General features: G+C 35.2%; 1 protein-coding gene across 4 annotated transcripts in view; it reads left to right on the forward strand.

The window, feature by feature from the left end:
• The window catches only part of BMPR1A (bone morphogenetic protein receptor type 1A), an 81442-nt gene extending 56933 nt beyond the window's left edge, over positions 1–24509 (forward strand). For all 4 annotated transcript variants that reach the window (XM_038181670.2, XM_038181669.2, XM_038181671.2 and 1 more), the window contains 11 exons: positions 592–798; positions 9676–9838; positions 11753–11855; positions 12694–12793; positions 14129–14228; positions 15115–15259; positions 15975–16167; positions 16560–16857; positions 17690–17865; positions 18616–18746; positions 19824–24509. In XM_038181670.2, coding sequence (XP_038037598.1) covers positions 732–798; positions 9676–9838; positions 11753–11855; positions 12694–12793; positions 14129–14228; positions 15115–15259; positions 15975–16167; positions 16560–16857; positions 17690–17865; positions 18616–18746; positions 19824–19949 — 1602 coding nt within the window. In that variant the 5' untranslated portion in view covers positions 592–731 and the 3' untranslated portion in view covers positions 19950–24509. The remainder of the gene's footprint in view (positions 1–591; positions 799–9675; positions 9839–11752; positions 11856–12693; positions 12794–14128; positions 14229–15114; positions 15260–15974; positions 16168–16559; positions 16858–17689; positions 17866–18615; positions 18747–19823) is intronic.
• Positions 24510–24909: the final 400 nt, after the last annotated feature.

Genomic DNA, 24909 nt, shown 5'->3' on the forward strand with positions numbered 1-24909 from the left:
CTCAGTTTGTTTGTTTTTTTTTTGTCTTCTGAAATAGTACAAAATCTTTAAAGTAAAATTGTAAGTAAATTACTTAACTAAGTATTTTAGTACAAATTTGGTTTTCATCCAGCTGAGAGGCTGGGTTTTTGTTGCTATGATCTTTGCAAGCATTTTTCAGCTGGAAGCAAAATGTGTTGTTCTTTTAGAAAATAACCCTGCTGAATTCTTCCTTATGAAAAATAATGAGTATGAACTTTAATTCATGTAAAGGAAATGGGTTTTAAACATTAACTTTTGCACATTAATCTATTAAATGTTACCTATGTTAGCTGTATAAAAGTCTAAAATACATGGCTGTACCTAGTGAGTTAACAAATCTAACAATTTCGATCTGAATATTAAAAAAAATGCTGTGGATCTGGTTGTTACCAAGTATATTTCAGGGTAAAAACAACTAATGTTTTCAATTATTAATCTTAATAAATATATGCCTTTTTAATTACTTGAGCAACCTAGTAATGCTCAATGCAGTGAAGTATCATGAGTTTTTTTCCCTATTTTCAGAAATGCAAGTAATGACTTAACATTTTGCTTTACTGTGTCTTTCAGGAAACAGACTTCGAAAAGTTGCAAAATCATCTTTGCAGTCAAGCACCAAATCTGGTATTAGGCTTCACCGAACAGACTAAGCTCAACGTTTGTCAAGCAGAAGGGCCACTGCCTTGCACAGGAAGGATTAGAAGTGAACAATGACTCGACTAAGAGTTTGTGAGCGATTGCTTGGAGCCTACCTGCTTATCATTTTACATGTTCAAGGTAAATATCTGCTAGCTGCAATAAATGCATTTCTATAACTGAAGAATATGTGTATTCCAGTGGCTTTTTTGTTTGTTTGTTTGTTTTTTGTTTGGTTGGTTGTTTTAGTAATGAACTGTTTAAACACCAGGACCAGTTTTTTCCAGTCAGGTGGCTTATCTGCCTGACATGCCATGCAGAAGCTTGACAAAAAAAAGGAGCATTATAGTATGGTGGTCATATGTTATTCTAGGGTAGATCATGGAGTAAGTCTAGTTTAGCAAATGCTTGAGTAGTTACCAGAAATATGTAGTACTCTCTAGAGCAACTTATGTGAGCATCAGATCTGAGGAAATTCTGTGGTGCATAATTCCTTCTGAATTGCAATTTCCTGTAACTGTCTGACCCTTTTATACTTGACCCACTGAAGAAATTGCAGCGTGGAAGTCTCTATGCCTTCTAACATTCCCAGCACCTTGGATGGTGTGGCATTAAGTAATCTAAATGAATTGCTTCTCCTTATTAATTGGATGAAGTGGGACTACATAGTGGTCATTAAGAGCCTGGTTTTAGTTTGTGAAAATACTCGTTTGTGAGTCTGTTGATCACTGCTTATCAAAAAAAAAAAAAAAAATCTGGACATACAGTTGTCATTAGGTCTCCTGGTCCTTTCTCAAACTGGGTTAAATTAAAATGTATTTGGAGTAGACAGACCAAAGTAGCTGTCACCTTGTTCTGACTCTATATGGAATTGAAGCTTAAGTATAAAGGCTATAAGTAGTTCTGTGTGGAGAAAAAAATAAACTGCCTGTACTGTACTGTTCTGATGGGTGCGAAGAGAATACCACTAGTGGTTGTTAGGATGGTGTCAGTGAATCCATTTTATTAACATGTATCTGGGAATTGCCGCAGCTGCTAACTTAGGTGAGGAGAAGCACTTACACAGATTACCAGACTTTATCAAGCAGTAAATATAAATGAAATTTCAAATTAACAATGGAAATCTCTTATTCTACCCATGTTGAGCCTAGCTTTTGGTGAGGGTGCAGTTGGACTAGACTGACATGAAAGATTGTTACCTGGAATTGACTGAGAGAGCTGGTCAGCTATACAAAGAATAAATGATGAGCACTTCTGTGCAAGGCAGATTATCTGTCAGCTTGTTCTGGTATCATCCCACTCACATTCACAGCTAAATTTCTATGGAACACAAGTCCTCTCTCTGGATCTGTGCAGAATTGCAGTTTGTTAAAGATATTTAAAGCTGCATTTCTTTTTGGCTGTGTTTGCACACATTTCAAGACTGGGGAAGAGCATGGGTATTGATTTGAAGCTTTGTGATTGTAGCAAAGATTTCAAGGTTGAAGGCAGCAGTACAAATAAACATGAATCTGAGTCGTGGCTACATTAAGTTGGGAGAGGGAAATCCTCAATACTAGTCCCTCATCCCATTGTGAACGTGCAATCTTTAGTTAGCAAGAAATAGCTCAGTCTATTTAGACAGAAATAGCATAGTTTAAGTATAGTTGAAAATAGGATTTACAGATATTCAGAGATAGCTCTGTGGTAATTTTAGTGGTAACGAGAACAAATCACAATAAATGAAATTTGGGTAAGAAATTGGAGGGTGGGAGCAAACGCACAGTGAATGTGAACAAGCATAGAACAGGCTGCCTGAGAACTTGTCACACGTGTCCTTAGAGCTGTCCAGAACTTGATTGGAATGACTGAGCAACCTGGTCTAACTTCCAGGATGGTCCTTCTTTGACCGGGGGTGTGGTACCAGGTGCCTTCTGGAGGTCTCTTCCATGCTAGGTTGTTTTCAGACTTAGCAATTTGCAGTAGAGCTTGTTTCATCAGTCACTTTTGCTACTTCTTGCAGGAGATACCAGCTTCTCCCAGTGAAGAAGCTGGAAATTTGTTTTGTGCTTAATACTGAAATTGTTTCCTGTTAGCATAGTCAATACTTGGTATTTTACTCCAGGTGGGAGCAACTGAAGGAGCAAAATTGTTTCTCTCTTATCTCTGAAATAGAAGTAAGATAAATATGTAGGTCTTACAGTGACTTACAATTAAACTAGATTAATTCTTTGTTTTAACAACGCTTCAATGTGTACCTTCTAATGTATATTACAATAATAAATTTCACTAAATTAAGTTGAAATACACTGGGAAACATAAATAAAATTTCAGCTTCTAAAGAAGGAATTACTCTTAAGAATATCCCTGACTTTCAAATCAATACTGAGCAAGTTCTGAAAGCCCTGGGAAAGTTGAGCTAGCTGAAATGTTGTTTCTTTGATGCAACTTGCCTAAGGGCTTGTCTTCAAACACATGAAATATGTTTGGTTTCTAGGGGTGGCAAGAAAAAGTCGTCTCTCCGCTTTTTGTTGCATTCTTGGAGGAGTTGTGTTTGGGGGTGTGTGTGAAAGTTGATAGTTATCAAGTATTTGAAATTTTCATAGGAAAGGAAATCTAATGTGAAAAGAACAGTGTCGACAGGGAAGGTATTTGCAAGATGTTGCAAACATGCATCAGCGTACATATAGAAACCAGCAGAGGTAGAGAACACACAATAGGAGGAATCAAAGAGAATCTGTGTAACTTACAGAAAGAGGAGAGAAGAAGGGAGACAAGGAAACATGGAGAACATGTGCTTTCAGGGAGTGGTACCAAGGTTTGCTCGCTCAGTTGTGTTGGAGGCTGCTTCAGAACTGTGGGGGCTTCAGGGCTTACTGAGACGATAGATAACAAATGTCTGTATACGTGCAAGTATATGTACACACATTCCTTAATAGGTAACTTCTAAAAAAACAAGTGGTTGCATGTGTTGATTGATGTGAAAATATTCTTCCGGCAAGAGCAGAAAGCAGGCAAGTCCATGAAATTACTGGGGAGCAGCTGCTGCTTGGCTGTTGGTACTAAGGAGCAGGGGAACACAGCGGTCACCTTTTGGACTGGGTCCTCTTTTCAGCTTATGGGACACTGCCCTGGTTTCTGTCAGTAGAGAAATGAACAAAAATGAATCTGGATGGCAGATAACTAAGTTGAGTAACAGCTGTTAAAAAACAAAATGCAAAAAAACATTGTTGTATTTCCTTTCTCATTGTGGAAGGCTTTTGCAATATCTTCAGGCTTGTGATTTGTTCTGCACTCACTACTGCTTTACATAGTCACCCACCTACCTCTGCTCATCTAAGGCTAGAGCTCGTCAGCTTCAACGGCAATTAAGTACTGTGGTAAATACACTTTTGTCTTACCACTAGTGCAGGTTTTCAGTTCAGAGAACCAGTTATACTTCAGAGCAGCATTCTTTGTTTTTACAGTGCACTGATGAGCAGAGCTAATCAATATGTGTAATGGAGTGGTCAAGTAGCTTCAAATATAATTAAACGTGTTTTATGTTTTGCACTTTGATACAGTATCCTGACAGTACGAGGTAATATTACATATGTAGATCATCATGTTGTTGTGTGTCCTTTAGACATGCTGCAGGAGACCAGTATTTTAATCCTTTTAAATGAGTTACAAAGAAGTATTAATCGCATTCAATATGCATGAAGAAGTTTATTAGAAGTTAAATTTTCAAGTAGTATTAATATTAAATATTAAAAGACTTGTTAAAGTTGGTATTGTCCATTAGTGAGCTGAAAATAAATCTGTTGAGGCTTGTTTCAGTATTGTACCTCTTTTTAGGTAAAGATTTGATACAAAAAATCAGTTAAATTTTATGCACTTCTTGAATTTCAGGTGGAATAGTTTAAGTTCAGTAATTAATCTGGGAAAAAAAAAATCCAAAATCTGCAAAAGGTATTTAGAGTTTTCAGAAGCTGATATTTTGTTGAAAAGTATTGTACTTCTGTTTACCAATGGTTTCCCCAATTAATGGCCACATCTATCTTTAAAGCATTGGCAACAAACTTGTTAAATTATTATAAATGAAAATTTGTAAATTATTGTTAAATATTTGGCTTATTAAGTTACTTTAATGAATTACCAAGAGATTATATATTTCTATATTGTAATCTGAATGATAGTTTTGAGTAACTTTATTCTTTAAAAATACATTTAATGTAAATTAAAATGCAGTATATATATTTTTTAAAGTAAATTATAAAGAAAATCTTGTTTATGTCTCTTGTATTTAAAGCACAAGAGCAGCAAACATTCTTTAGAAATGACATTTCAGGGAAGTAAGACCAGAGGCCAGGGTTTGCTGGGCTACCTCTCAGTGATGAGCACCACGATGTAACTCCTGGGGTAGCTGGAGGGTGGCAGTGAAAAGGTTTTAAACAAGTAGGCTGGGAACTTGCTGGAACTTTTGGTCCTTTTTTTTTTTATTTTTTTTTTTTTCCCTAGGAACCAGTTCTGCTAGATGGAGCTAACTCTAACGTGCCTGGTCTTTAGAGATCATAGGCTTGATATATTTAAAAGAAAAAAAAAAAAAAAAAAGCACTATGTGAACAATTAGGGTAAAAATGCCAGACGCAGAGCTAATAGAAGTACTGAAGATGTTTCCTTTGTACCCATAAACCTCATTTTTGTGTTGTTTTTCTTTACTAGTGTTTTTAATGGAAAGCACTGATATTTTCTTCAAGCTGTGTCAGTTATGCTAAGGTTTAATTCATATAGCAGTAAATGGTAAATCATTGTGAAAGCTGTTATAGGCAGAAAGGTGACAAGTCCTTGTTGTAGTAGATGATATGCAGCATCTGCATTGTGAAGCAAGGAAGAAGTAATTTAAAACTGCCACCAGTCCTTCCTAACATAAAAAAGGTTTAGATTAGTGGAGTTCTTCAAGGATAAATGCCATTTAAGGATAATTTATTTTGCAATCAAAATGTTTTTATATATGTCTATATTAATTTTGTTAAACAAATCAGGGGAAAACTTATGAATTCAGAAAGCTGTTGAAGAACTTGACTGCTGTAGGCTACTGGTTTTAGCCTTACAACTTTATTTGTGGAGATAGAGGTGATATAGTTGAATAAGAAATTATAGGCATAATTTTGGCTTTGTATTGCTGTCTTCCGCTTTTTGCCCTCTATGTTTCTTAACTGTTTTTTGTGTTAAACCTTGTCTTAGATCAGAAGACTTGGTCAAATGACTTATGCATCCTGGCATTGAATAGCAGCTCAGTTCACAGTGGCTAATAGCAATTCACTGTCTTGTTCAATACCTTTTTAGGATTATCCATATTCATATTAGTAGTTGAAGATTTGAAATACATTTCCAGCCTAGTGTGGTTTTTCGTATATACTGTATTTTCTTAACATATGTTTGCAGTCTAACATTGTTCTAAGATTGGAATAAGAAGTGTTGTGGATAATTGATGTTTTTGATCAACGGCTGAGTATGATACATTGGTAGGTTTTATTTAAAAACAAACTGGTTATATTTAAAGAAGTTTAGTGGAAGTTTAGTGCTGAAGTCATTTTAACATCTTCCTGTCTGCAGCAGTTGCTCACATTTTTCTTCTAGAAATCTGTTAGAAGCAGTGCACGTGAGACACTGTCGTGATGGTCTGGAGCAAGTGACACTGAAGTTCCATCAGCTTCTCTTTCTCTGGCACTGTGGTTGCACAAAAAGAGAATGCTCCAACTCACACTGATATTTGAGTGTTGTAAGTTTTAGCAATGGGATAAAACATCTACTGTATGGGAATTCCTATTTTAAAAGATAAATGATGGAAGTATTCTCAAGGGTGGACAAACAGGCTGAAATTGGTCCTCAGTCATGATCAAGTTCTCCAACGCATGACTTTTAATGTGCTACTAATGTATATTGCTTAGCTCCACCAGGCTTTTGCAATTTATGGGCAAAGGGTAGGAAATAATGCGGAAAGGAGCTTTGCTATGCCTGAAGTCTCTGGTTACTTTTTTTTTGAAGTGTTGTGTATTAACTTGTAACTTAGAGCCTCTTAGTTTTGTAAGGTTTGTGTGTTTCTTAGCTCATCCATAGGACTGACAGCTGCACGTGTAGTAGAAAAGAAGCCATTAACTATATTGTCAAGGTGCTTCACAAGACATCTAAAATGTAATTGTCCATCTCTGTCTTCTGCTACCCAGAGGAAGATAAAGCAGAGTGAATGTTTGACAGACAGAGCTTTAAAGTGTGGCAATAACAAGAGCACTGGCACAACACTGCCACATGATTCCTGAAGCAAAATGTTATTTATTATATCCTTCATTCACACTTGCTTGTTTACTCAGTATCTGTTAACCAGGAAAAAAAGGCAATGAAACACCTTTGTGCCCCCATTTGGGTCGTGGTCTGCCCCTTTCACGTTTCAGTTGAATGGGAGCCAAATGATTATCCCCATTCATCTCCTCAGACCTACCATCTTGAAGATGGGCACTAATCACACTTGAAATGGGGTATTGATTTTTCATAAAACTTGCAATGCAAGTCATCCTATAGAATTAAGAGGAAAAATTAATTTCATCTTAACATGTACTGTTAAAGGGTGGTATATATGTAGTCATGCTGCAGTGTTAGTTTAAGAATAATATTGCTTGAAAAATGCCAGGCTGGTCATAAAATAAAAATGTTAGATGGTACCTTTGCACTGGCAGTGAATAATAAAAGTTGTGCTTTACAGATTTTTCTGTCACCAATCCTGGAGAATGATTTAGGCTATGTTAGCCTGGATCTATTGCAAACTGCAGTTCAGTATTTTATTTTTTCTCCCCTGAGCTAGGAGAAGCCATGCAATAAGGGTTCCTTGATAGTTTCTTCTAACAAATTGAGAAAATGCATTTCATGTTCAGGTTAGGAAGATGAATGAGCGACTTTGAGATGTAGATCATAAAGTATGCGGGCCTTTAACATCTGGAATGTCCCTGAAGTTAAAGTGTTGGGTTTTTTTGTTTGTTTATTTGTTTGTTTTTTACAATATTAACTATTTAGTTCCTAAATCAAGGAAAGATACTTTAGTAGTTCAACAGAATTAGAAGGCAAGATAATATTTGTACATAGGCAGTGGCTTTTCCTTTAAGTAAATATTAAGTGGAATTACCTGTTCTCTGAGCAAGTAAGGAGCTCTTAAATGTGAAAACAATGTTGTATAATGTCTGCAGCACAGTATTAAAATGAGCTTTTCAGTTTTTGCTGGGAAGAAAACTAGGCAGACATTGGAGAAGTTGCCATTTCATACACGAAAATTTTCTTTTTATTAAATTGGAAATACCTATCACATGGGTAAACTTGATGTGAAGTTAACAAGAAGGTCTAGTGTGAAAAACAACTTGCGCATATTAGAGATATTTAACTCGGATAATGCTGAAATACTGTTTGAAAACTACATTTCAAATAAAACACGGCTTAGTGGTTTGAGCGTTTAGGTAAATTAGGATGTACTCTTAATTATATCTGAAGGAGACACAATGTACTTTCAGGGAAACGGCTGAATCAGGACAGTGCACTGGGTGTGCTGTATTAGAAAATTAGAAAAAAGAAAAATGATCGAATTTCACAAATATTGAATTGCACATTTGGCTGCATGACAGAGCAGATGTTAGAACAGACTCATGCAGAAGGTGATAGCTGTACAAGTTTTTCATCTTTTCTGCAAGTCTTCCAGACAAGGTGCAGCATTAGGGTAATATTTTTATTACAGCTAGTGTTCAGTGGGTTTGACAAGAAGATGCAAAAATCTGTTAAAAGAGACTATGAAAGTACTCCAAAATACCTTCTATTCTTAGATAAATTGAAAGTTGTCATTGTAGCAAATCTTTTTGAGAGGTATTGAGGTACCTGTACTTGCTGAATTAATAACTGAATTCTTGAAAGCTTCCACAGTCCCAAGTGGCTGTTCTTTCCTCTTGCATGCTACGCATCCCACAGAGACTGACTATAAATTTTGTCAGTGCAGGTGACAGGCTGTTCCACTACTCTTCTGACTTTATTTGGCTCACACTTTGGGGACTTCAAGTACTAAGAATACTGTTAGGAAATGAATAGAAAGAGTTTTTTTGTCAGAGGTTTTTTGTCATTTTGTCAATGACATTATGTGCGATAAAACTGGAAGAAATGGGTGAAGATAATCTCATCTCTCATAGTGGTCACAAAGCATCTTCCAAAGGAGGCAGTTAATGTTCTTTTTTTTTTTTTCTGGATGTTCTTGCCTCAGAAGAAGACAGATGGTATTTTTCTTATGAATGCCTACATTCAGAAAAGCACTTTAATAATATGAACTAGAATATATGATGCTCAAGTCTACTAATGTTGAGAAATTGAAGGCTACGTGGAACATTATTTAGCCCTATTTTTATTCTCTGAAAGCTCATTTGTGTGGATGTTCATGTCATTTACTGAAATTTAATTTGCAAACAAGATTTACTTTAGCTCTGTTTTGAAGTACTAATGCATACAGAGATCAAAAAACCCAAGAGATTTTGGAGTTATTACTACTCTTCTGTGAGACTGTGAATCCATAAAAAATGACTTCAGTTTAGAGAATTACAAAATTGCATATTAAGTATGTTCGGTCATGCATAAAATTAAACTGTTGTGGTTAACCAGCGGCCAGCATTTTGGTTTTCTGAGCAGAGGAACGAGAAGGGCTTTCTTCAGAAAATTGGTACCAGTCTTGTATCACTACTTTTTTTGCCCCATCTCAAAAAAAGGAAAAATATCCTTTCTGTTTATATTGATTATGGCTGGAAGATCTACTACTAACATAGAAAATATGATCTAGATAGTTCTAGAGTAACGTTATTAACGTGAATTTCTACTGTAATCTCAGGGAAGTTCTGATACCTTGCATAATTACTTGATAATAAAATTATTCCTTTGTTGTGGTGGTTTTTTTTCCTCTGAAGTTCCTAAGTAATTATCAGAGATGCAGAAATGAATTTAAAAAAATAATAAAATATTTCTATTTTTTTAAATGTCCAGGACAAAATCTAGACAGCATGCTGCATGGCACAGGAATGAAGACAAATCCTGACCAGAAGAAACAAGCAAATGGGGTAACACTTGCTCCAGAAGACACCTTACCATTTCTTAAGTGCTACTGCTCAGGACATTGTCCAGATGATGCTATTAATAACACGTGCATGTAAGTACTGAATACAGGAGAGAATGAGCTCTTGGAAGAAGCTTTTTGCTCATGAGAGCACAAAGTATCTCTGGTGTGCTGACTTAGGTTCTCTTGGGTGATTTGATTGTACTTGATCAGAAACTGACTAGTTCTGTGGAAAGCTGAGAGTTAAAATCCGCAATCATCTGTATGTAAACAATAACCGGATCTTAGCATCATTTGCAACCAGCCATTTTGCCCCCAGCAGCTGCTTTGAAGGACTAAGGTTTTAGTGACCCATATGTAGCATTTTGTAACTGGGTGAGTATTAAATGACCCAAATCTACACCTTCTGATACAACCACATGCTTGTTTATATTTCTAATATATCTTCACATAGAATTCAGAAGATAATACTATTTTTTTACATAGCCATTTGCTGAGAATTGTTATGTGTATGTTATTTGTAGAGGTGAGTGAGGGAAAGGCAGGGAGGGAGTCTCTGAACATAGGATATCTGGGTAGCTTTTAACTTGGATAGGCATAGGTATCTTATGAATCTTTTGTACTGATTATCTGTCTCTATAAGGTGTTTTTACTTTTATGTCCTGAAATGTCCCTTTTTCCCTTTCATTTTTTCTTCATTCACCATGTTCCATTTTTAAGGCCCCTCTCTTTTCTTCCTTAAGAATTAACCCAAAGGTATGTAACAGAAAGCGTATCGCTTTCTGATGTCACTTCTAATCGCTTTCTAACTACTTGAAACCATATTAACTATCTAAAACTGTCATTTGGCATATAGTTTTTGTGGAACCTAAGGAGCTGGAACAAACACTGACAACATGTTTTGAAATGCAAATACAGGCAGTATTTTCCAAACATAACTCTACACCTAGAAAATTGTCAGATATTACCCAGTATTTTGTCTTAAAATTTCCTTTTGATAATTATTTTTTGCTTTTTATCGCCCTCTAGTGTGTAAAGTTGGGGTAACCCTTATTTTTTTTTGCCTCAGAAGTGGCTAATGGCAATATGAATGATTATTCTGAAATAAAGCTGTTAAAGAATTAGTAATGCATATGCAGTGAATATATGCAGGATACTTTATGGAATTATATTTCTCAAATCAGAGTGTCTTTAATTAAACAATCTTTTTGGGAAACAAAAGTATTTGGGGTTTTGTTTCCTTTAATGTCTGTGGTGAGGTAGTGAATGAATTTTGACCTTATAAAATCTTAAATTTATAAGTGTGTTAAGCACGGGCTTTGGGAATTGCTTTGGTATTACTTAAAAATATCATTGAGGTTTTCATATGCTGTTGAAATCAAAAACATGCCTTTTTTTTGTTAATAAATTTTATTCATGGCTGTCAGCTTCAGAAAGTGACTGTGGGTGTTCTGTTCAGAGTTGTTTGTTGTTTGCTTTCTAGTGTTTTTTGTTTTGTTTTGTTTTTTAATGTAGGTTGTTGCACCTTTTAAATAAAGATAACCAATTTTCACATATTGGGACTTTCTTTTCCATCATTGCAGCTTATCGTTATCATTGCAGCTTCAAGAACAGACTCAAGGGAAATGTTGGGCTCCTTCATTTGTTTTATCCTATGCTATCGTAAATCAATAAGCCGATTTGGTCCCATCTCCACTCACGCACCCACCTCAGTTGTTTCTGAACTAACTCTTTGTGTGGTTGGTTACCGGCAATCTGGAAGTGATGGGGGTAGGGAGGGAGAGTAGTAAAGGCAGAAACTTGGTAGAAAACATCCCTGCAGTGTTTGATTTGAAAATAAGTGTTGGAGTATGTGTTTGATCTCAAACTGTATGGCAACCACTGTGTTACAAAACGTTTTTTTAGATACCACAGTTTCAGTATTTTTAATAAGTTCATAGTAATTTCTAATGCTGCATGTAAAACACCAAACAGAATGGTAAAGCACAGTTGATCTGTTTATTCCAGAACTAATGGGCATTGCTTTGCTATTGTTGAGGAAGATGAACATGGGGAACCAACGCTTGCTTCTGGTTGCATGAAGTATGAAGGTTCAGACTTCCAGTGCAAGGTAAATGGGTAAAATGGGACGTCATTAAGATCCAAGATCTCCTTGAAGATAATGCAGGGAAACTGCATAAGCAACATATAAATCTCCATAGCTTGACTGCCAGCATAGAGTTTTGCATTTTGCTCTTTGCTATTGAGGAGAATATTACTGGAGTGAATAGTCATGGGTGAGCAGTGATAGAAAGGGCTCTTGATGGTGCTTGAGCAAAGATTGGAGTAGAATCCTGACTTGATGGAGTTCTCTGGAAACATTTGCAAGTCACTGACAAAATGAAGAGAGGACAGCAACCTTTTATTTCTGTCAGCTGTTGAAGAGACAACTTCACAATAAATCTAATTGATCCAAGGAGCTTAAGTTTTGATTTGTGGTTCATCAATTGTTTTAATTAGTAATCTTTTATATATTGTTTTATCAAGATGTTTTCGAAGCAAACAGTGCTGCTGTGATGAATGCAAGATAAAAACTTGTAAAAGAGTTGTTTTTTCTGTGTTAAAAGCAGTATTTATTTAATGTACAATTAACTGCTTTTAGCCAACCTTAAAAATTCTGCTGTGTATGAATTAGCCAGTTAAACCACAAGTGTCTTTTTGTGCACTAACATGAAAAATAAAAAAATGCAAACACAGAACTTATGCAACCAAAAAGGTTGGATGGTGCGTGTCTGCCAGTGTGAAGACACCACATACCATATATTAAATGGTGAGGTGGAACTTTTTTTTTTTTTTTGAAATAGAATGACCTAAACCTTTGTATCTGATGTTATATCTGTAGCATCTCCAGTGTCTGTCCTAGTAAATCACTTCAGAATCTGAATGTTTATTCAATTCTCCTTCAACAGGATTCACCAAAAGCACAGTTACGTCGGACAATTGAGTGCTGTAGGACTGACTTCTGCAATCAGGATTTACAACCAACTTTACCACCACTTGATAGCACAGGTAAACAGCTCCTAAGCATTCATACTGCTGCTTATGCTATTTAGGTTGTCTTCCTGATCAACAGATTAAAAATAAGGAGAAAATGTAATGTAATTACATGTATTGTAGTAATGTTTTTTCCTTACTAAGTCATTTTGATGTGAAGCTCAGAACTATGCTGCATACTCTTTCTCAGTTTTCTGCCACTTGAAATGAGGTTTTCCTCCACAGTCACTTACAGTACATTTACTCCATTCACTCATTCACTCTTGATCTGCATGTGATCTTCTGATCTGCTTATTTACACTGATGAATTTCTTCTGAGCCTTCTCTGAGCTGAGCTGAACGGTCCCAGCTCTCTCAGCCTTTCCTTTAGGAGAGGTGCTCCAGTCCCCTTCATCAACTTCATGACACTGTGCTGGACTGTCACCAGTATGTCCATGTCTCTCTTGTGGTTGGGAGCCTGAAACCAGGCACAGTGCTCGAGGTATGACAAGTGCTGGACAGAGGGCAAGGGTCACCTCCCTTGACCTGCTGGCAGTGCAGCCTATGATACAGTGCCTTTTTTGTGGCAAAGGCACATAGCAAGCTAATGTATGTTTATGAAGTTTGGAGTAATTCATCACTCACTGTTTTCTAAGCTCTTTGTGTGTTTGTTTTCTTTCATTACCTTATAACGATCAGTGACAGTGATACAGCCATTCTTTGTGGCTTTTGTGATCTGTTTTCCCAAAGAAAATTTTGCAGTCACTGATGACAAGCTACTAAGCTTATATATTAAATGGAAGTATAACATAATGAATCATGATTTAATCTTAAAATACTTGGTCAGTATATGGACTGTGATTCCTGTGTTTAAAAAATGAATAAATTAATGTGACAAGTGGATAGATGAACTTCATGTTCTTGAGGTAGATTTGTCATCTCCCTTTTTTTCTATCACACAACTGCTTTTAATAACATTTAAAAGTCTGGGGAAGCAGATGAATTTTAGAGAATCCGGAACACTGTGAAACTTGCAATATATGAATTCTGTAATATCTCATGTGTGAGCTGGGACACCAGATTCTACTTAACTGTTCTTCCGTTTAAATGAATTCCTGTTATATATTGTTGTCTCTAATAAGCGTTTCCATTGGGATGACAGTATGGATTCCTAGAACATGTCTAATAGCAAATGAGTAGTTCTTAGAGACTAGCAAGCTCTACTTAATAATTTGCCAGTATAAACGTCTTGAACGTTGGCAGTTAAGAGTTTACATAGGGGACCCTAGGTGCATGTTTTAGATAAGCTATGTTTACACCACATGTTTAATTGATAGACTGCATTGGAAACTTTTTTTTTTTTTTCAACAGATGGACTCTTTGATGGCAGCATTCGTTGGATGGCAGTGTTGATTTCTATGGCAGTCTGCATAATTGTCATGATCATCTTATTTAGCTGTTTTTGTTACAAGTAAGGAAAGCTCTTCCTTTATTAGTGACATTTTTCATTTCCTAAGTGATGGTAAACAAAATAGGTTGGAGGTAAAACTATTGCAATTAAATTTCATGTCTATGTGGATACAAGTTTGCATTTTTAGGTTAAAATTAAACATTCAGAGCATAGAATTTAGATGGATGTGGTCCTTTACACTAGATAACAAGGTCATTGCAGTTTTCTAAGCTATGTATAACTTTACTGTAGTATCTACAGCATCCACTTAACAGGAGTATGTCGAATAATATTTGTATATTTGGATCTTTTTCAGTGATTTATCAAAATCACTTTTGATACCAAAACTTGATCTACTTCTGAGATTTACCTGTATATTCTGTTTTTGCAAACGTTAAACAGCAAGGATGTATTTTCTAACTTCTGCTGTGTTTATAAAATTGACTGCCTGCTCTGTATGGTATCTATGGTAGTTCATACAAGTGCAGTTTAATAGACTGTGCCTGCTTCTGTCTGCTCCACCCCTGTGCTGGAGCTTAGCATTATTCTGGCAGCTTCAGCAGCAATGTCCATGTGTCAGCCTCGTTTGCTGTGGTTCAAGGTTCAGTCCTTTCATGTAATCCAAAACCAGTGGCGGGTTACATTAGTAACACTGGCTGTGAGCTGCATGTTAAAAATGCTACTTTTCTACATGACTCACAATAAATTGATGTGCTCTCCATGAATTGCAACAATTTTTTTTATATTAAAAAGAACCTCTCTAGCTCATTTTTGGATAAAATTGTACAGCAAAATCTGCTTTTCTTAAGAAAAGTTGTGCATTTGAATGGGGAAAAAAGCTATTTAATATACTGCATACTTCAAGTGTTTTGGAGCTCAACTTTACTTCTACCATTAATATTTGCAGGCATTATTGTAAGTCAATGGCAAAGAGGCACTGTTATAATCGTGACCTGGAACAAGATGAAGCATTTATTCCAGCTGGGGAGTCATTAAAAGACCTTATTGACCAGTCACAGAGTTCTGGCAGTGGATCAGGACTACCGTTGCTGGTAAATTATAAACTAAGATTTTCTTCACTGAATTTCTCTCCATTAAATAAAAAGTTTGGGTCTGTACCTAATGCCTAGAGTAAAGCAGTTCATCCTTTAATTATTTTTAATATTCAATTACTGTGGAACATACAGTACAAACTGAATAAGTTTGGGAACCTGTCTTCACTTAGTTAACTAAAGCAAAGTACAAAATTAGATTATTTGTGGGATCTCTCGACATCAGCAAAGCACAAAGAAAAATTAGAGCCTTAAAAACATTAAGATGTAAATGTATTGAATGGTTAACACAAGTATGTAATTCAGGGAACTCAAAAGATTTTTTTTAAATGTTTACCTTTTCATAAAATATACATGCATTTTATTGGTTTGTGGTTGTTCGTATTTTCTGATTCAGTGTCACGTTTAATACTTCTATGAAGATTTAGCAAGTGACATGGATGATAAATTTATAATCTAGAAATAGAATGCAAGAGAATGCATCTTATTTAAATAGGAAATTGAATTCATATCTTTGTAGTTTGTTATACAATTCTTCCCTAGATACAGTAATTTTGGAATGAGAATATTGGAAAATAGTACAGAACAATTTTTCCAGCAGAATCAAAATTCAAAGCAATTGGGGCTTGACAAGCAGCTTGCCCGTATCTGTTTGTTTAGCTGCTTGATATTCTTCTTCTCCCTGCCACTTCCGTTCCTTTTTTTTTTTTTGTAGGTTCAGCGCACCATTGCCAAACAAATCCAGATGGTGAGGCAAGTTGGAAAAGGACGATACGGTGAGGTGTGGATGGGCAAATGGAGGGGTGAAAAAGTTGCAGTCAAAGTCTTTTTCACCACAGAAGAAGCCAGTTGGTTCCGAGAAACAGAGATTTACCAAACCGTTCTAATGCGTCATGAAAACATCCTTGGTAAGGAAGCAATGTGTTGTTTGTTTGGCAGGCTTGTGTTAGGGTGAAGGAGGAAGAGCTTTTAATGAATGGGATGAGGAGCATATGGCTTCTGCTGTGGAATAATCAGTAAAATGTTATAGAAATAGTGAAAATATAGAACTAATAACCAGTAATATGTTATAGAAATAATAGATTCTTGCTGCTCTTGGTTGGAAACATGCGTCTGCTATCTCTGTGCTGGTGACCTCGTTTAGGTGAAATCTTAACTCTTTGTGTCACTAGTTTTCATAAGGGGAATGGGTACCTTTTGGTACAGTCCTAGACAATACATTTTTAAGAATTCTTACCAAATCTGTTGAATAAAGAACTCACATGCAAATAAATTGTAACCTTATTTATATATTTGATAGGTTTTATAGCTGCAGATATTAAAGGAACCGGATCCTGGACACAGCTTTACTTGATTACAGATTATCATGAAAATGGATCACTCTATGATTTTCTGAAATGCACTACACTAGATAACAGGGCTCTCCTCAAACTGGCATATTCTGCTGCGTGTGGTCTGTGCCATCTACACACAGAAATATATGGGACACAAGGCAAGCCTGCTATTGCACACAGGGACCTAAAGAGTAAAAACATCTTGATAAAGAAAAATGGAACCTGCTGTATTGCTGACTTGGGTCTTGCAGTCAAGTTTAACAGGTAAATAGGCAAATCCTGTATAAATGGGAAAAAAATTATTTTATACATTATTTTTAATACACCAGATATCCAGTTTAAAATTGAGACTGAGTCATTCGGTTTCATGGTTTCAGGGTTTTGTTGTTGTTTTGAGATTAATCTCTTGAATGCTGGTAAGCATCAAGATGAAAATAGGTTGTTAAGAAGAGAACAATGAAAAAACCCTCTCCTTGTGGAAAGGAGTAGTTTTGTAGAGGAAAGGAAGAGAAGACTAATTTATGCGTTACTCAAAACTGACCTTTTATAGTAATTGCTATGTAGTTTCACTATAAATTATCTCATAGAAAATGTGAACAGTATAAAAGGAGTTGAAATTGATGAAATTAATGGTGAAAATGGTGAAAGTAATATGGTAATAGTACTCTTGATTATATATATATATAAAATAATATATATATTATTATATTTTAAATCTCAAGAAAGACAGAAATGTCTCTTTTTACACTAGTGCCGGAAAGAAAGAATAAGCATTTGCAAGTAATTTTTGTCTAAGTTGCTGCCAAATATGTGCATCTTTATAGTGGTTTTTAATTCTTTTTTTTTTGTTGTTTTTAACATATTGCAAAGCAGGATGTGAGCTGCCATCTTCCATACTCATAATTATTTTCATGTATAATCTTTTTCAGGGGGGTACAATATATTGTAATTGTAGCATTGAGAGGGAAATGCCAAAAAACAAACAAACAAACAAACTTCTAAATGGGAACTTTACATTGTAGTGATTGTATCACATAGGATTTCATACCACATCTTGTAGCATTCCACAATTCACTAACTTCTCATTTTCACGCAGTGACACAAATGAAGTTGATGTTCCCTTGAATACTAGAGTGGGAACAAAACGTTACATGGCTCCAGAGGTCCTAGATGAAAGCCTGAATAAAAACCATTTTCAACCATATATCATGGCTGACATCTACAGTTTTGGGCTAATCATTTGGGAAATGGCTCGGCGTTGTGTCACAGGAGGTAAACTTCTAAATATTATATATAAAATCTACAAGGCCTTTGTCTTGCTTTAACAATACTCCTCCAGGAAATAATGTAACAAGCCTGCTATCAAAAGGCTTGTCTTATTTTGAAGCAGTCAAAACAACCTATCTAGCATATAGCTTGAAAAGCAGTGAACTAAACCTTTCTAATTGTTAGTTAAGCAGCTCAGGGTTTCTTTCCTTACTAAAATACCAAAGTACCTGGTCTTGAAGAAGTAGTGGGATTTAGTTGTATTTCAACTACTGTGCTGTCAATGCAAATTCTAAAATGTAATTGTTGGGATATTTTGCTATAATTTATTGTGCTTCTGTTCTAATTCAGTGTTCTACACATTTTTGTGACTCATCCTTGCTTTTCTCTTTACCGTTCCTTTGTGGTCCTCTGGCTTGTATTCTGTTCTTCCATCGTACACTTTCTCCCTTTTTCTTTATAGCATAGAATGGGTTAGAAGATGCCAAATTCTACGTTATGTGTAAAAAGTCAAAGGAACTGCAAGGGATTACATTTAAACTTGCTTTTCATAGTTGCTGGAGCTTTTCTGTTAAATGATTGTTATAATGATGTTTTTGAGTTTTTATTACAGTATAACAGTGTGTTGCATTTGATTTGGCACAAAATTGTTATTTTTGCTCCTGCTTAAGGAAATTTGATGGTAGAAACATTCTTTTTAAATTATTTTATTACTTTTTTCTTAAATGATGCTTGTTCTTTCACAATCATCTCCAGGTATTGTTGAAGAGTATCAGTTGCCATACTATGACATGGTGCCAAATGACCCATCCTATGAGGACATGAGAGAAGTGGTGTGTGTCAAACGTCTACGCCCAGTAGTATCTAACAGATGGAATAGTGATGAAGTGAGTATGCTGAAAGGAAGAATGAGTTCAGTTTGTTTATTACTACAGAAGGGTATTTTAGTTTAGAAATGTTAGTGTTGTAAACCACATTCAGTTATTCTGATATTTTGGAACCACACAGCAACAGTAGGTTAAAGATCTGTTTGAAATCAACACAAAATACCGTATTTTTACATATCTTTTCAGTGATCTAAGAGGAAGACATCCTTAAGCAGTGCCCAACTGTATGAATGCTGCTTTAAGTGCGATCCCCTATTTAGACAGTGGAGTGTTTTTTCAGTGTTCTGACCAATGCTAAAACTAAATTTTTGTTTGTTTTTTACTAGTTTTAATGTATATAGCATATGTATTTGTTACATTAGGAATTTTGTGGAAAATAGAGCAATTTCATTACGCTTATTTTGGACAGTATATCCTGAGTTCAGAATATCTGACCCTGGAATAGGGTCAGATAATAGTGTTATGTCGTGTGATTATTGTGATAGGAATTTTTCTGGTACATTCCAGATCAGTCCTTCATTTTCAAAAGACATTGTATTTATGCTATGATATTACTAAAATATTAAATATGAATGTGCTTTTAAAGGGCCACAGCTTGAACCCAATTAATAAGAATTAACTGTTTCACAGAAAGCTGCATATGCAGCTTTTCTTCTCCAAATACTTGATTTCTTTTATAGGAATTCCCACTTTTCCCCATAGTATTTTTGGATGGCTAAGAATTTTTGTCAATTCTTCATTTTCAGTGAGAAAGTTGTCTACAGTTTGTTTTGCTGTACAGATGGAGTGTTTTCTGCTTATTGCTATCATTGTTACACTGACTTTCTTGAGTTGTAGCAATAAATCATGGCAATTCATCTCTGTTAAACTAAAGAGATACTTCAGTTAATTCCAACTATTATAATACTAGGTAGTGGAAGGGAAGAGAAAGTTCTCTATGAACAAATTTGCTGAAAATGTGGATGTTGCAGATTTGGACTTGAGTTCTCTAATTTGGGTTTGACAGTGAAGCAAAATTATACACCTCTCAGGTCTGTCAGTTGTTAAAATACTCTTCCTTTGTTTCTTATTTAACAGTGTTTAAGAGCAATATTGAAATTAATGTCTGAATGCTGGGCTCATAATCCTGCCTCAAGACTCACTGCCTTGAGGATCAAGAAGACGCTTGCCAAGATGGTGGAATCACAAGATGTCAAGATTTGACTTAGTAAATTGACATTGGAGAGCAAAGCTGGACTCCTAGAACTTTTTCACCTAAACATGGGTGAGACCTATGTGGAAAGAGGAAATAACTGAGATTCAGTATATTTTCTCACCACACTTCTACAGGCTGCTAATCCAATCTTTCAGTACTTCATAGACTGTGATACTGAGAGCCTCTGTACACTACATGCTACATATATGGACAGCCTTGGTAAAATACACATTTTGTTTTTGTTTGAGCTGCATTGAGACTTCAGTCACATTTAGTGAGTCTCCAGTAAAACTCTGGGTACTGAATTGAATGTTCAGATTACAGTGCTTTCTGTGAAAGCCTAACAAGCTATATGGATTCAACAGAGATGGAGAATATAAGCTTTTTATTTGCCTCTACCTGATAAAAACCTAGTCAATCCATACCAAGTTTTTGTGAAACAGCTTGTATGTTATGAATCTGTTTGTGATACTACTCAGTTTAACAGTTCTTTATGCCTTTATGTGTGTGCCAGGATTGTTTTGCTGCCATTTGGAATAGATAAGAAAACATTTAAATGAACCAAGTTTTATTATCGGGGCTCTATTGTGTGGCTCCACAATTAGAGTTTTGCTACAGAACTTACTCCTTGCCATTAAGTTATCCTTCAAAAATATCAGTTTTATTTGAACTCTTGTTTTGGTCACAAGGAGAACTGCTAAAATGTGAACAATTAGTAAATTAAGAAATGCCTACCTGGTCTGTAGAGCACTTGAAACAATCTTCTCTAGAGGTACAGACTGCCTTGGTCATCTTGCTTACAGAATAGTGGGCTCCATAATTGGACGACTCTGAAATTTGGTATATTCTTCACAATGCCACATGCAGCCAGTATTCTTGCTGTAGGGTACTTTATATCTGAACAGAAAGGCCACTGATGTTGTGGTTTTGCCTTTACGCTTTAGTGGAACTCACTGGTAGGTGCCTGTCATAGTCTGAATTTTTCCGTACAGGAGGAAATTAGTCAGCTGTAGAAGTGTGCTTTCTCACTGTTTGACAAAACTAGGCAGAAGATAAGTTTTTAAAGGCTTGAGAACCAGTATCATTTTAAGACACAAAAGGAGGAAAGATTAGAAGATTAGAGAATACAATAAAGGTCAAGACCTGCAGAACAGAATACGTGAACTGTTGAAGGTAAGATCCACAATATGCAGAAGATTTTGGGCTAGGTTGCTATGATGTAAACGCAGGAGGGTCATGTCTGTGGGACACTTAGTGGACAGTTGTAAAATTAAAGAATTGAGAAAAAGTAAATCAGTGGGTGTTTTACGTTCTAGTTAGCCACATTTTTGAGGAATGGCATTGAAAGATACATTATGAAGATACAATAAATTAGTATAATTGCAAAATTTGGTCCTATTGTGCCAACAGTTTGGCATGCACAAGAAATTGTAGTTCCTTCCTTTTCTCCTCTGATCCAGACAAGTTGGTTGAAAACCAGAACCCCTCCATGAGGTTACTATAAGGCAGAAGTAATGATTTATAATTTCTTTGGCACTTCTACTTTGAAGTCAGAAAATAGTACGATAAAGTTGAAGCTTCAACTGCATGAATCATCAGAAGAATGAAAACACAGTATTGGAATCATTGAACCTATTTGATAATTTAAGTGCCTATAACTTTGTACTGTAAATCTTGTTCTAGATAACTTTAAAAAGGGAAGTTATTTATACAGTGTGTTTTGTGCTTTATTAAAAAAAAAAAATCTAGTCCTATGTACATGTGTATAATTAGATACATGCGTGCACACACACATGTATGCCATACCTGAGATTTGAAGAAAAAAGGAATAATATGAAAATTTAATAAAAAATGGTAAAACTTCAGATTGCTTTATACCAGATTATCTTTTGTCTTAAAGTATGTACATGGAGATTGTTTTGTTATGTTTAAATTTCCCTTGAAAATACATCTGATAAAAAAGTGTAATGCAGAACTGATGTGATTTGTGAACAACTACAGCCTTCTAACATGCTTTTTTCTTTTTAATTCTGTAGTACACATAATGTAAATGGTCAGGCAAAAGATAGCAGTATTTTTATTTTCTATTGTGATGTACAGACTTTATTTAACAGTGCTACATATTTTATAGATAACTAGCTATTTCAAGGGACGTTTCTTTTTTTAAATAAAGTCATTACTTTTGTTCAGTAATGCCTTTAAGTATTAATATGTATTCTGGCTGAAAAGTTCATAGGTGCATCAATTATAATTTTAATTTATTTGAAAATGGTAAAAATACACAATATTGTGCCACAATTCTCATGTTAAAGGGATTTTTAAAAGAAGGTTTCTCCATCCATTGCCAAAAATACATGACACGTTTTAAATGGTTAATCATATCTTTGCGCATAATTTTTGCACAGGTAGTTGAAAAATAATTGGTATAAGCCAAAAAAGTAAGGGATAAGCTTTTTTTTGTTCTCATCTCTAGAATTTTTATCAATAAGAAGGAGAAATGTTTATGTAGATACCCTGCTAGCTTAAACTTTCAGAGCATGGAGATGTTTAAATTAACCCACTCCTATTTTTGTTTCTTTCAGAAGTTGCTACAGCATTATAAGCGGTAAACTTTTTTAAAATTAGTTGATCTCAAATCTTCAAGAAGCCATTGGTGGTAGTATAAGCGAAAGAAGGAAGTGTGACTTTCTATAGCTTTTAATTATTCATCTGTTTTCTCCTCTATTGTTTAGGCATTTGCAAGGCAATAGGATGGTGATCTTTGGTAGACATCTTAAGACTTGAATTGATTTATCCATCCATTTTAACACAGAAGAAGTAAGCTGACTGCTGCAAAGATGATCTATGATACTTGTGAGGAAAAAAAAATCCTTAATCTGTAAGGTTAAGCTTAATTTTTTCAGCACTTCAGTTAGTAGGTTCATATGCAAACATATGTTGCACGTGCAGTTTTCATTGTCAAGAAGAGCTGCTAGATGTTTAGGTATTTTTTGATTCCTTAATATTAAGAAAAAAAAAAAGCTAACTGCTAAAGGACCTGGTTGCATAAAGCACTTGGCACATCTACATTCTATGCAAAGTAATCCACTGATTGGAGCTTAAGTGTGACTATACTGATATTTTAACTATTTAAGCAGATCTTAGCTCTAAGCCAGCCTGTTAATTATAACATAATTAAACATACTCTTAATCTAAGCCGTTGCTTTATGCAATACCATAGAATTCGGAAGCCTTTAAGGTTAGGGTGTGCGTAATTGGATTTGTCTGTCATGTATTTACCTCTCTTTGGATGAAATTTTAAGGATTTGTCATCTTAAAATAAGTCTCCTAAACCTAATGGATGGTTTATATATGCGCATAAATATATAAATAACAATCAGAAATGTGGAATAAATGTTGAGAGTATTAAGACTGCCTTAGAATTTCTTACACTCATGTACAGAAGGTTTATTTTAAATTCAACTTACTCCATGTGACTTTAGTTAGCTGGAAAATAATTTGAGTAACTTACACAATTATTGCTCTTACAGTAGTGGAAATATTTTGTGTTCCTGTCTAACCTGCAAATTCCACGATATTCCCACAATAAAATGTAGGTTTTCCTTTTGAGTTTTTTGAGTTTTAGTCAAAATGTTATTTTTCCTGAGTTTTACTCAGGAAACAGTTTTCCCAAAATGCATCACTTATTTTAATCATCCTGATTATTTTCTTGATTAATCTATCTTGAAATATTCAAGATACGAAGTGTAAAATGAATGTTTTAAGTTACCTCCATTAGATCTTGATCTAAGTGACCAATTGAATGTGTTTGTAAAGTGCATCATTGGGACACACTTCATCTACTCTATTTTTTATAGACTGTATTTCCGCAGTCTAAAATGTTTGAAAAGCAAATACAGTAATTTATTATTTTTTTTAATTGGCTATAGCAGACATTTCTAAAGGGAAGTTACGCTCATCTTCAGTCAAATATTAGAATGGTTTAGCACATGCTCATTCTTCTGGAGTGCCTCTGAAATCAATAGATTTTATCTGGTGCCCACAATCTTTGTTCCAAATAGGGAGTGATGTCTGAAATCAGCTGGCAGTGTTGCATGATACAGTGCTTTATGGAGCCATGGTGTATTAGCCTTGTTTGGTATAGCAGAAGTGGAGTGCACATTACTTTTAGTTTTTGAAAAAAAAATATGTAATTGTTGCTTTGTAATATTTTATCTTTGAATGCAGTTACAAACACCCACATCATGTAGTAGTGACGTTTGTGCTCTGACATGCCGTGCCCAAAATAAAATGTACTATATTGTATACAAGAAGAATAAATAACATTGTAGTTAACGTATAGAAGATGTAAATAAAGTATGAAAGAAGAGTGGAACAAGGTAAATGGTCACACTCTCGTGTGTTATATGCCAGAAGTGTAGAATACTCCTTTAAAAATGTAACACGCTAATGTATTTTGTACAGCATCTGCTTTAAAAGGTGCCTTACTGAGTTTACCATGAATTGCTTGTTCTGTACACAGATTATGTCCAATGTATCATTTTTAAGTAAATAACCTTATTTTAGTACACATTAGTAATGTGTTTTGTTACTATAACATTTTGCCTTAAAAATATCATGGCTTGGAAGTCATAATACCCTAACTATATACTCCCAACTTCTTAATACTTCGTATGTGTGTTTTTCCCACAGTTCTTGGTAACTTTGACTATGCAGTGGGGTTCAGAATTGCTTAGTGCTTTAAGTCTGTATTCCTTGGCCTAAAGTTGAGCACAGTGGTAAAACCGAAGCTTCCCTAGTCTGATTTTTATACTTGGCTTATAGCAAAGCCAGAAACAAGTGTAAGTTGAATATTTCTCTTTTTGAACATGTGCAAGTTGACTACATGCTGCTTTTATCTATAAAAATTCACCTCAGCCAGTCGAGCTCACCAAGTAAAAAGGGAAAAATAAAGGGATGAGGGGATGT

This window comes from Anas platyrhynchos, chromosome 6 (assembly GCF_047663525.1).
Source record: "Anas platyrhynchos isolate ZD024472 breed Pekin duck chromosome 6, IASCAAS_PekinDuck_T2T, whole genome shotgun sequence".
Lineage (NCBI taxonomy): Eukaryota > Metazoa > Chordata > Aves > Anseriformes > Anatidae > Anas > Anas platyrhynchos.